The sequence below is a fragment of the Gymnoscopelus braueri genome, assembly GCF_963280865.1.
Source record: "Gymnoscopelus braueri genome assembly, chromosome: 18".
NCBI classification, from domain to species: domain Eukaryota; kingdom Metazoa; phylum Chordata; class Actinopteri; order Myctophiformes; family Myctophidae; genus Gymnoscopelus; species Gymnoscopelus braueri.
This window is the reverse complement of record NC_137618.1, coordinates 13298643-13312001: the sequence shown is the minus strand read 5'-3', so window position 1 is coordinate 13312001 and position 13359 is coordinate 13298643. Positions and strand designations below refer to the sequence as shown.

The following is a 13359-nucleotide window of genomic DNA, read 5'->3' as shown; positions in this document are numbered from 1 at the left end:
TAGTTGTTCCATTGATTAGAAATTGATCATTAAAAATATGCTCCTCATTGACTCACTTTGTACGGTAAAACAGCTATCGAAGCACGTAAACAAACGCTTGTTTTTTTAATAAAAATGTTAACTTCCTGTTGATTTTGCTATTTATATTAAGTTAAGTTAAAGGTAGGTTAAGTAATAATAATAATAATACATACATACAATTTATATAGCGCTTTTCTAAATACTCAAAGTCGCTTTACAGAGCAGAATAAAAACAACTTTATTAGAATCGACTAGTTAAAAAGGATTAAAACTATAAAAGAAAAGTACACAAAACAAAAAGGAGGGGCAGGGGTTGGGGTTTTATGTAGGGAATGCGATTCTGAAAAGGTGGGTTTTGAGTGCGGGCAATGTTGCCCGCCTCCGTCCCAGCGACTTGCAATTATTCAAATAATTGCAAAATGGGTCTATGTTCTGATACTCGTTACTATAGAGTGTCCTGTCCATATAAGGAGTCTCCCATGTCTCTCCAGCTCTTTATTAAACAGAAAATGCATTTTCAGTGCTCTCGCCTGATTGGCTCAAATGTTGTCACCTACCTGAAAATGTACTATATTCTGTTTACTAAAGAGCTGGAGAGACCCCTGTGACCGAACAAACGCTCTGTAGCAATGATTACTATCAGAATATAGTACTTTAGCCTTTTTTTTTTCTTTTTTTTTATCCCGCGATTTTTGTAACCCATTTTTTTCACCCGTGCCAATTTCCTAAGTGATCCTGGGCGCTACACCAGCCCTACACCAGCACTACACCAGTCCCCCACAGTAGGGAGGCCAGGGCCGAGCTCATGCTTCCTTCAGGCATGAGAGCCAACTGACCTTCTTGTCACCTGACAGGGGGGAGTTTCCCTGGTAGGACGTAGCGCGTGGAAGGAACACGTTATTCCAACCAGTTCCCTTCCCCTCCATCAGGCGCCCCGGCTGTCATGGGGGAGGCGGTATAGCGACCAGGATTACTACATGTTTTTGTGAGGGTATTAACCCCCTACCCTAGGAGACACGGGGAGAACATGCAAACTCCACACAGAGTAGGCCCTTTCGCCAACCCCACCTAGGGTATGGGCGCTGATGACGCGGAGGAGAAGACACGCCCCCAGCTCCCACAGCGTCCCCGGCGGGAATCGAACCCAGGACCTTCTAGCTGTGAGGCGACAGCGCTACCGACTGCGCCACCGTGCCCCTTACTTTAGCCTTTTTAACAAAAAAATAATAATAATATCACTTACCCTACCTTTAACTCTTTGACTGCCCCGGACGGGAATTCCCGTCCGATGGCTCTATGGCTATCATGGCCAATGACGGAAAGACGAAAATATGAAGAAAAAAATTTTTTTGAAAAATTAATTATTATTATTTTATTTTTATTTTTTTGAATTTTTCTGAATTTTTTGGTATTTTTTTGGGGGGGTTTATCTCAAAGGAACTAGGAGATAACGCTATCCAAAAAATTGCTGCTCCATTCACTTCAATGTTAAAAAACAAACAGAGGAAAAATGCACCTTTTTCCTGGCAATGGGACAACACATTCTGAAATAAGTCTGGCAGTGAAAGAGTTAAGTGGTCAGGTGGGTGGGCAGCGTGCATTTTCATAGTACTAATATGTTTTGAGCACAATTATCTGCTTTTTTATGTAACAAATTAATGCAGGCCTCCTCCATAAAGTAATAGATTTTAAAGCCTGGGCCAGTGCAACACCAAGCAGAATTATGAAACATGTGTACAGTGTGTTCCACATTGACTCCCATACTGATTCCCAGCCATCTGAAGTGTGTGAGAAAATAGACCTGCTAATGAAATAGCAGGTCATATAGACATATGTCTGTCAGCAATACCTGGCATGAGAGAGAGGGGGGGGGTATTGGCCATGTATTGTATGAGTGAGTTATGGTGGTATTACTTTTCTTGTTATTTATAATCCCCTCATACTGTCTGAAGGATGTGAGTCCGAGTTGTCAAACTGACATTAAAGGAAGTGTCGATCGAGAGAGAGAGAGAGATAGAGAGATAGAGAGATAGATAGGGTAGCCAGAATATATATATTATTTAACACTTAATTTAACAAAAACATGAAACTTAATGCACTTTACACTTACTGAACTTAAAATAATACACTGAACGTCATAATTTCATCCCTTCAAACAAAGCAAATAAAATACAGATATGCTACTAAAAATACAATACAAATACCATTAAAATGTAAAAACAATAAAAAAATGAATACACAAAGACAAATTAACATTGTAAAATCTAATGAAAATGTCCAGTCAAATTAAACAAATACACAAATGACAGTTACTTGGCAAGATATCTCTTGATGTATTTTTTAGAAGTAATTTAGTTATGGATTGTAAATAAGGCAGAGCATTCCAGAGTGCTATTGACCTACATATAACAGTGAGTTTGTGATGTGAAATTAAATGAAGCAATATAATCAATAAATGAAGGCATGGACAATCTAATCAATCTGCAATGCAATAGATGAGGGCAATGCAATAAACCACTGATGCAATAAATGTCTGTAATTGCAAAGTATAGCCTTCCTCCGTCAACGCAAGGACGGGAAATATGTGTTGACAGGGGCCATTATAGAATATGAGCCGACAGAAGATGAGAGGATTGAATAAGGAGGAGGAGGTGAAAAGGGGGAAAGGGCCTGACACAAATTATGCATAGCATGCGAGCTAGTTCAGACAGTATACACTTGAGAGGTTAAGGTGACTCTCCACCAAACAGACTACTTCAGACCACTTCAGACTACAACAGACTGCAACTGTTGTCAAAAGTTGGCATTTAGTTCAGCAGAAGCAATAGGCCGATGTGCACATTGTTGTGCAAATGCGTTTGAGCTGGCAGGCTGGCCTGCCAATATTGCCTATTGCCTGCTTATTATAAGCGGCTTTAGGCTTGTTTTCTTGTAACGTCGCTTGTCGATTCATAGTTGCTGGTTGCTTTTGTTTGGGCTTGTTTCTGAAGTGCAGTTGCTTATTTGGGCTTGCTTTCTAGATTATTTTTGAAAATAGCTGATGCAATGGGGCTCAAGTGGTGAAACTGGTCGCTTCTTTTGGGCTTCCATTCATAGACCTCGCCGCGTGTTTCTCTCACAGAATCTGGCAACAAGCTCAGCTCGTTGTTATAGATGTATATCTCCCTGCTTTTAAATGGTTGTATTAGTAATGTATAAGCAGAGCCTGAACGCCAAGATCAAATATAATATTCACACTTTTTTAAATAAAATGTTCTCAAGCTATTATGCAATAAATAAGTAATAAAGAGTAGCTTCGAGGTAAATTATGATTATATAGTTATTAATTGCGAACGCAGCGGAAGGAGGCGCGCCGAAGGCAAGTGGAGCTTACTATGAAACCGTGCTCGGCTTGTGTGTGAATCTCTCTGTGTGCAGCCGCGCTCTCATTGGCTCGCGCCCCCATGTGACTCACGTGGGTGCACTGCCTGTAAGCAGCCGCCAGAGTGCAGGAATTCAGACAATGCTCTGATTAAAATGCACAACAGCCTGCCACACACACACACACACACACACACACACACACACACACACACACACACACACACACACACACACACACACACACACACACACACACACACACACACACACACACACACACACACACACACACACACACACACACACACACACACACAATGTAAATGTTCTCTCCCCATCACGGTGAAATAACACGGATTACAAGTCCGTAAATACACAATATTTTCGAGCTGCGTTCGCTTCCCGCGTTCGCGCGTCTTACTTGTTATATATAATGGTGTCATAAATATTAATTATAAATATGTACATGTCATCTTATAATAAAGCATTTTAAACAGATGTAAAGATGATAGGATATATTTAAACATAAAGACCTTCTTGGTTACAGTTTTTGAAACTGCAGAAATCGGGGCGGGGGGGGGGATGGCATTTAAATGATCATACAGAGTCAAGCCAAAGGCCCAGGAATTTTGGTATTTTGTGTGTTCAACTTTGAGTGTTCTTGATGTCAATATGACAATTTGTACCATCTCTGCCAGGTGGGCAGAGATATAGATATTGAGCTTATTTCTCACAGAAAATGTAAGGCAGTTTCTGGGATGGTAGAGAACACCAATACTGAGATTAATCTTCCTTCCAATATTATCAAGATGGCATTTAAATGATAATTCAGAGTCAAGCCAAAGGCCCAGGTATTTTGGTATTTTGTGAGTTCAACTTTGTGTGTTCTTGATGTCAATGTCAAATGTATATAATCTCTGTCCCTGTCAGGCAGAGATATTAAAATCACTGCTCTTATCTATGTGTTAAATGGTAAATGGACTTCATGTATGCAGCACCTTTCTCCAAAGTGTTTCACAATGTTTTTCACAATCACCCATTCACACACACATTCACTCACCGACGGTGGAGGAATCCATGCAAGGAACCAACCTGCTCATCTGGAGCAGTTAGGGTCCAGTCAGTGTCTTGCTCAAGGACAGTTCAACACGTACTGTAGCCAATAGGAGCTAATCTTGCGAACTACTACTACATCATTTCTAGTGCACACTCAATTACAGAATATTTCTTTGTGAATTAATCATTTCAGTCCCAGCTATGGGAGCAGAGCGGACAGCTGCTTCTGGGATGCTTTTGAAACAAAATAAAAATGTAAAACAAAAATAAAAACTAATAAAAAGCTAACTACAGAAAATAATGTATTCTGCAAATAACCGCCATCAGATTGAAAATTGCCTAGCCTTAATAATCCCCTCATGAGGACTGATAATGGTGCATCTTCAAAAAAATATTGCTGGAAGGTTCATATTAACAGGACCATACAAACCATATTTGAAAACAAAAAGCTAATCTAAGTAAGGAACAACTGTGTACTCTGCAGAAAGTTACTATAATAACTCACGTGTGTGCGTGTGTGTCAGGGGCGCAGCCATGGGTGGGCCTGGGTGGGCCGTGGCCCACCCACATAGAGAGCTGGCCCACCCAATCGATTTTGCGCAAAAGAAATAATAATATATATATATATTTTTTTTTTATAATTAATTTTTGGATAAAAAAAATTGGTAAAATCAGGCAAAAATAAGAATTAAATAACATAACCCTAACCCAACCCTAACCCTAACCCTAAAACCGAAATAAAGTAAGAAAGAAACGCCCAAAAACGCCCAATATAACCGCAATAACCACAAATTTGCTCAGGCCTAGCCTATACTAGCGTTCTGGCTGCGCCACTGGTGTGTGTGTGTGTGTGTGTGTGGGTAGGTGTCATGAGAGTGAGCGTAAAACACATTTTGCTTTAGTGCTGTATCGTACCTGTGGTGCCTGGGTCTCTGTTGGAGAGGTTTTGGTAGCACTGTAGTTTGATGTCGTAAAGGATATACATCTGCTCTTGAGCTGACAAGGCCCCGTCAGACCCCATCTGTAGAGTACAGGGAAAAAAAGATCAGATGAACTGGCGCACCCCAATTAGCCGCAAACAAAAAACAAATTCTACACAATGAATGAAGACAATACTTTATCATGCTCGGTGAGCGTGTGATTTGCATGGTGAGAATATCATCATTATTCATTACTCGGTAACAGGCATTGAAGTTGGCCGTGGTCGCTTCTTCTTTCAAGTAATTAATTAGGTATGAAGCAGGTGGAGAATCTTCTTGAGGTTTACATATTAATCCAGTGTTATTCATCTGCCATCCCTCTTTACCAATCCAGTAATCTATCCAGGAAAGTGAGCTCGCTGAGCCTGTATGCCCTTTTTATCTCATTTGTTCATTCATTTAGTGATACACATACGCCTGGGATTCTGCACTGTATCTACTAAATCTTTATGCCGCTGAGCAGTCCAGAACAAATCACTGGTACTTAACCATATGAACCCTAGCGTCCCAGTTCTCGGGTATACCCACTTGCTATCCACTTTCTTTTATGATTTAGGATCCAGGTCTGCAGTGTTAAATGCACGGCCCAAGTACACTGCATTATATACAGTACCACATATCACAGGTTTGAATTCTGGCTGGGATTGCTCCAGTGAGCTTGCCCATGGACAGTTAAAGTTGTGGCATATCGGTCTTTTCTATGGCCTTAATTCAGAGACAGACCAGAGCTCTGCACAGATGCAAAACTGCTCCACAAAAAGTTAAAGGTAGAACAGTGCTTACTCTTATTGCCACATGAAAAACACCCAAAAAGTGGGAAAAGCGGCAATAAAATTTATACAAAATGCGAAACTTTGGCTCTTTATTTATGCATTTATAATTATAAATAACATTTAGTAATCTGCTAAGGCTGCTAAAGCATTTTGGCCAAAGCCTTCATCTTTGTGAGTGCAATGTCAGTTTTGTGTACATGTGTGCATGTGCATCTCATTGTGTGGTTGAACAGTATTTACTTGTGTATTTATATATTAGTTTTCAAAGCCTTCATGTTTGTGTGTGCAATGTTTGCAAGTGTATGTACTGGCAATTGGCAATTATTTATTGTATGCATCCAAGCAGCAGATAAATACTCTTGTTATGTCTTTATGCAAATCTAACAAGCACAGAAATGATACACACAGATCCACACATACACGCACGCACGCACGCACGCACGCACGTACGTGTGCATGTTGATAGTGATACACATGTTTGCATGTGTATCAACATGTGCTCGTATGTACTGGCAATTGGCAATTATTTATGTTGTTGTATGCATCCAAGCAGCAGATATCAACACTCTTGTTATGTCTTTATGCAAATCTAACAAGCACAGAAATGATACACACACAAACACAGATACGCACGCACGCACACACACGCGCGCGCACACACACACACACACACACCAGCCACTGAGCAGTTCCATATCAGCATATCTAATAAATCTACTCATTCTGAGTAATAATCTTGCCTATCATGAATGTATGACGTGATAATTACAGGTGTACTTATCTGCGGAAAGTGATATGCATTGAAAAGTGATATGCATAATTGAGGAAGAAGAAGAGGGTACTTTTTAAGTTCAAAGAAATTGGAGGATATCCTTGATATTCACTGAAGAAGAGACAGACTTATTGAGTTGGAACAGGAGCGAAGACCGTACCAGATAACAATCACATCTGATGACTACTCCATCCCCCACACACAGCTGATAACAATCATGCCTGATTACAACTCTTCCCTTATCTCCTCCCCCCATATCAGTCAGTGATGAATATACTGTAAAACCCTGCTATGTTTGCCGGTCAGTCAGTGTGACACTCATCCATGCCTTCATCACATCCAGACTCGACTACTGCAATAGCCTCCTTTACAGTGCCACCTCCAAAGTTCTCAAGAAACCTCAATATGTGCAAAACTCTGCTGCCCGCCTCCTCACCAGAACCCCATCCAGAGATCACCCCAGTCCTTCACGACCTTCACTGGCTCACAGAATCGATTTCAAAATACTGATCACCACCTGCAAGGCCCTCAACAACCAGGCTCCCCGCTACCTCTCTGACCTCCTCCAACGCCAAGCCCCCTCCCGCTCCCTCAGGTCTGGTAATGCCAACCTCCCTTTGGAACTCACTCCCACCTCAGATCAAAGCCGCCCCCACCCTTGCCGTGTTTAAAGCCTCCCTCAAACCCCACCTTTTCACACTCGCTTTTCCCGCCTAACTCAAATCAAATCTCCCTTTCTGCCTTTTAGTCTTAGCTTAATGTTTTTCTCTTTGCTAAATTGTTTTCCTTTTAACTATTTCTCTCCTAATAAAGTTGTTTATTTTTATTTGTTTTGTAAAGCGACTGTGGGTACTAAGAAAAGCGCTATATAAGTGTGATGTATTATTATTATTATTATTATTATTATTATTATTATAATTATTATTATTATTATTATTATTACTATTATTATAGTGTGTTCTGTCTCGCACACATGGCTTGCAACCTCTGTCTCGCTAGCCCTTCTTTCTCAAACAAACACTCAAACAACTTTTAAAAATGTGCTACTCACCACCATGGACCTCAGCAAAAGTTCAGAACTGGTGCTCCTGGTTTCCGAAGACAAAAAGATGTACCTCGCTCCTTGTGATTATACTGCTACTCCCAACACCAGCCTGGTTCTGCAGCTTATTCTCTCAAGCTACGCTCACTTCTCCCAGATGCGCCAATGGCTGCCTTCCCAGCCCCTTTACAACTAATATACTACCCTACAAAGCCGCGTGCAACAGCCAGCAACTACATTTTTGGAGACACATAAGACACATAACACCTGGAGTGTGTATATCTGTCAGTCTCTTATATGTCATCATGATTTGTGTGCGTGGGTATCTCATTTTAAACAAGCTTAGTGCTTTATGAACCTTCCAATTTAGTAGACCTTGTATTGTGAATTTGTACTTCCATGTACTGTTGTTCTCATGTCTTACTAAATAAAGTACATCAATCAAAAGTCCACCAGAGTAAAATCCTGCACATCTCATGGAAAGAGAAACGCACTAACGTCAGCATGCTTGAGGACATCGACTGCATCGCCACTACCATCATCAAACCTGATACACGCCTTCCAAAACAGGCTCTCTCTTTATTCACAGCTAAGTACTGGCCAGCGAGCTCCTGGAGGTCAGGAAAAGCGCTTCAAGCCAGGACAACATCAGGATCAACCTTCAAAGATTCCACATAAACAGCTCTAACTGGGAAGAAGTGCTCAAAACAGAACCGCATGGAGAAACAGTCTATGAAGGAGCCACATTTCATGAAGACAATCTCACCTCCAGCACCTCACTCCAAAGTGTGTGGTTCCAGAATTGTACTCTTCAGTCATCTGAGGACCCACAATAAGGATCCCCCAGGAGGACCATCATACTTGACTCCACGTGATCGCAGATGACTGCCCTACAAAGCCACGTGCAGCAACTACATTTTTGGAGACACTGATTTATTTATTCGTCTCAAAGGTCAAATCAGCCTTCATGATATTTGGAGATAAACAATTCCCTCATGAACAGATATACAATTAGTGCAATATGACTTATTTACCTTTTGAACAGCAATTTGAAACGCTTTGGTGGGTCCCTAGGCGAGACTGCTTCATTTATTTGAACACGTTTTGAGCTTGTCGAGCTTGTAGATTTGTGATCCCCCCCCCCTCCCAAAAAAAGGAAAATCGTGACAAATGTAGACTATTTCTGTCTATTTTAGACAAAATAATAGAAGTTATTATCCATGGAACATTTTGGACTACCTCCAAACAGACAAGGTCTCACTCCCCCTGCCCCCAGCCCATTTACCAGCCTAGTAAAGGGACTCCTGTCCCTGCTTCTGCACTAACTATTCTCTCCATTCCCTCACTCTCTACTTGCTGTCTCACAGCCTGTGATCTACCAGGCAACCTCGGCCACTATCACATTTTTTTACTAAGTAAGAGACCATTAGATCTTCAGCTTAATGGCCCAATATTCCTCCACCTATGTTCAACCCTCATACATTATCTCTTTTCTCTTTATACAGTATAGACCTATTTGGACATGCGTCACAACTAATGGAACTATTGTGAGGCATAAAAGGACTTGTACTGTATGCAGCTCCATTAACACTCATTTTATCAACAACAATAGTGAAGTGCAATGAGCTTAGCATTCATTAATGACATACAGTATCTCTCCTTCTGAAAGGTTTATGACAGAAATAACCATGTTTGCGCACCACTATTATGGCAGGTGAGGTGACTGAATATTCAATAATGACAAATCTCTCCACCTGAAAGGTTTATGACAGAAATAACCATGTTTGCGCACCACGATGGCAGGTGAGGTGACTGAATAGTGTGTTGACCCCATAATCACAGCATTCCGTCAGGAGCAGACTTGGGAGCATAAGGCAAGCGCAGGTGCAGGGCCCTCCTCCCCCTCCTGAATGAATATAATTCTTTATTCATTCAGACCCACAAACATCACATTATGGGGCCGTGCACTGTTGAATAGCGCAACTGCTGCAAAGGCAGTTGCCTAATGAAGGCACCAGCTACTGTCTGTAAACTCTTAAATCCACAAACAAACAGTGAATAAAACAGTACGATCAGTCATTATAGCCGTGTGCTAGTTCCAAGTTGTTCTTTACTAGAAGCATATGCCAGCAGGTGTGCTCAAACAGAGCGAGAAATTATGTTACTGTTGCAAGTTCATTAAATTATTATTAAAACATTTTAAGTATTATATTTTGCTTTGCATTTACAATAGACTACATTATTCTTCCTAATCCTGCTTCACAGCAGTCAAGTGGAGTAGTCCACTGTAGTCTGGACAGAGGTGGGGCGGCAGGCCCAGCTCTGACTCTGATATAATAATAATGTTGTGTAAAAATGTGTGGAGGCATTGAATTAAAACAGTTTATAAATCAAATTGTTGTTGTTTTTATTCGTTTTTAGATTTTGTGTGGCCCCAATGCCTACCAAATTGTGCCTAATGTTAAAGACTGCCATGGCCCCCAACCGGCTTTCATTAATTTCAACCTGTCAGTTCAGAACCAAGTCACTCCAATTACTGAACCCTTTGATCAACCACAATGGTGGAAACAAGCTCAGTGAACTCTGTGGTTAGACAGTCTGCCCTGAGACTGGGAGGACGGGGTTCAATACCCTGCTCAGTCATACCAAAGACTATAAAAATGGCACCCAGTGCCTCCCTGCTTGGCTCTCAGCATCAAGGGTTGGATTGAGGCTTGGAAGAAATCCTCAAATTAATGTACGCACCAAATACTTATAGGGAATAAATTGACAGGGCTCTGCCCATCACAGCAAGCTATGCTGCAGACTAGAGTCTACAGCATAGCTTGCTGTGATGGGCAGAAACTGGTTAATGAGGAGCTGTCTCCTTTGCGTGTCCTCGCTGTCATCAGCAATGGTATCTGTAACTCTGAAACATCCTACATGTCTACAGTGTAGACATTCTCAGATGGAGAATCCACGGACCATGCCAAAGCCTTACCAGAGGAACTAGCAGAAGCCTCAGATCTTTATGACAGTGATATGGCTGCCACCACAACATTGAGTTAAATGCATGTGAAATATTTGGATGTACTGTAGATAAGACAACCATGGCAGATGACTAAACAGCTGCAGTTTGGTTACAGTACAAGGAGATGATCAATCTAATCTGTGCATTCATCAGTTGGAAGTTAATTGGAAATTGGGATCTTCACTTTGATACCCTGACAGACATGCAATTCATGGCCACCTCCAGACATCACATCATATAGCATGTACCTCCAGAAAGTGCTAGACTTGATTTCTGTGGTGTGCATGAATATGTCGGCACAAAATTGGGATGAGTCCATGGATTGATGTATGCATAATACATTGTCCTTTAATGTTTCATTCTTTGTGCTGATGAGAAAAACAAATTTGTATGTACAGAAAATTACTTTACAATAAATGGTTTCATAATAATTTGCTTTGTTTGGAATTGAAAAAAGAAAAGGTTGTTTCTGGGTAATTAAGGGTACCCTCAATGTGTATATACTGTACATTGAGAACAGTTGTGATATCTGATGGTTGTTGTATTTAAGAACACCATAAAAACAAGATATGGACATGAATTATATGAAAATAGTATGTAAGAAGCAGAGATACACACTTAGTTGTGTAATGCTGACGCATGAAGGCCCCAAATGTCAACCCCTGAATTTATCATGATCCACTAGGCTACTGTATAATGGTAAACTTTTAAAATGTTATTTGGATGACAATATAGAGATCACATTAAACCTTGAATGATTGCTATTGCAATTTCCCCTGGGTCAAACCACATATTTACTGGACTATATGAGTTCATGGCTTGTGCTGCATTCAGCCTAGCCTCTAGCAGCCTGTTTCACTACACATTCAGGTTTCAGCCTGGCTGGGTTGTAATGGGATCATAATAACAAATATTCAAGGCAAATAGCCTTCTTGCCTGTTTTGTGTATTTATTTGAATAGCCTATTTCTATTTGTAAGAAGCCAAGATACATACAACATTAATACTTGCAGAAGCTATGACTCGATTTGGCCCAAGGCTCCACAAACATGTTCAACTTGACTTTCGGAAAGTTCACCCTTTTTATCATCTTGCAGAAAGAATGGCATGATTTCAAGCAATAACTGACTCTATGCTGCCCTCTAGCGATGTCATGTCTACGTGGAATTAGACCATTACAACTAAGAATATAAATTGTAATAGGTGTCTCTTGTTCATTAGATAACCTTTTAATCTGCAGCTGCAGTGCCACCAGTGACATTTTACATTTGGGCCACCTCTCGATTAGCCTGTCTTAATACATGTATTTCATGCCCCCACCATCCCTCAGCCCTCTATAGCAAGCCACTATATTGTGTTGCATGAAAATATTGATTTACTATGAAGCTTTGGCAATAATGCATAGAGCACTGTCTCCCAAGCAGTGGCTTGGAACCCATTTGTGGGTCGCGTACTAATCAAAAATATTTTAAAAGGTTTAAATAAAGAAATACAACTTTAAAACAAGGTTTTAACAATTCCAAGATTTTCCAAAAGTATTTCATAGATAGTCAGAAAATCAAATAAAATTAAAAAAAAGTTTAAAAATAGCAGATCTACAAGCTCACCGTTGTGTGTGTATGTTGTGAGCTTGTAGATCTGCTATTTTCAGTTTGGGTCCCGGCAAAAGTCTAATTTCTCTTTTGGGTCTCGAGTTAAAAGGTTTGGGAATCACTGGCATAGAGGGTAACATGCAGTAGCCTATACATGCATTAGTGTGATGATATGAAATACTGGAAATAAGCTCTTGTGTCGAGCTTATACAGTGTCGGATCGGCTGTTTCCTTACCTGTGCCTCAACTAAAGTCCAGTACATGAAGAAAATGGCCAGTTTCCACAAGGAATTATTCATTCCGTCAACAATGATCTTCTTAGTTAATCGGTAAATGAGTACAGCTGTGTGCATTTAAGTGAATCCTCCACTTAGTTGCTCTTCCAATAGACGTTTACCTTAAATGTGAGTTAAGTGTGTGTTCCCAGATCATCCTTCAGTGCTTAGAATGAGTGCGCAAATGACCAATAATGTCGCACTTTTACAGCTGGTGTCCCAAACTTAGTCATATTCCACACATTCCACAGGTTCACAGAACTGATTCCTATCCTTACATGAATAATTTATTTATGCAATAAGGATAGTACAGCACTGCTTGTTTGGCAACCCTTTTCCCAATTTCATCCTCATTTGAGAGTGCACGAGTGTTGTAATGTATGACTGCGTGCTCCAAAGTATAGAGAAATATTTTGTCATATTTAAGATTTTTCTCCACACAGAAAAAGTTATTATTTTGTGTTTTAAAAAAAAAA

General features: G+C 40.5%; 1 protein-coding gene across 1 annotated transcript in view; it reads right to left on the bottom strand.

Annotated features, from left to right (window-relative positions):
- The window catches only part of pth2ra (parathyroid hormone 2 receptor a), a gene marked incomplete at its 3' end in the record, with an annotated part of 76386 nt that extends 63524 nt beyond the window's left edge, over window positions 1-12862 (bottom strand). Inside the window, exons 1-2 of the mRNA XM_080456803.1 lie at window positions 12845-12862; window positions 5356-5461 (exon numbers count right to left, since the gene is read on the bottom strand). Coding sequence (XP_080312929.1) covers window positions 5356-5461 — 106 coding nt within the window. The 5' untranslated portion in view covers window positions 12845-12862. The remainder of the gene's footprint in view (window positions 1-5355; window positions 5462-12844) is intronic.
- Between the last annotated feature and the right edge of the window lie 497 nt (window positions 12863-13359).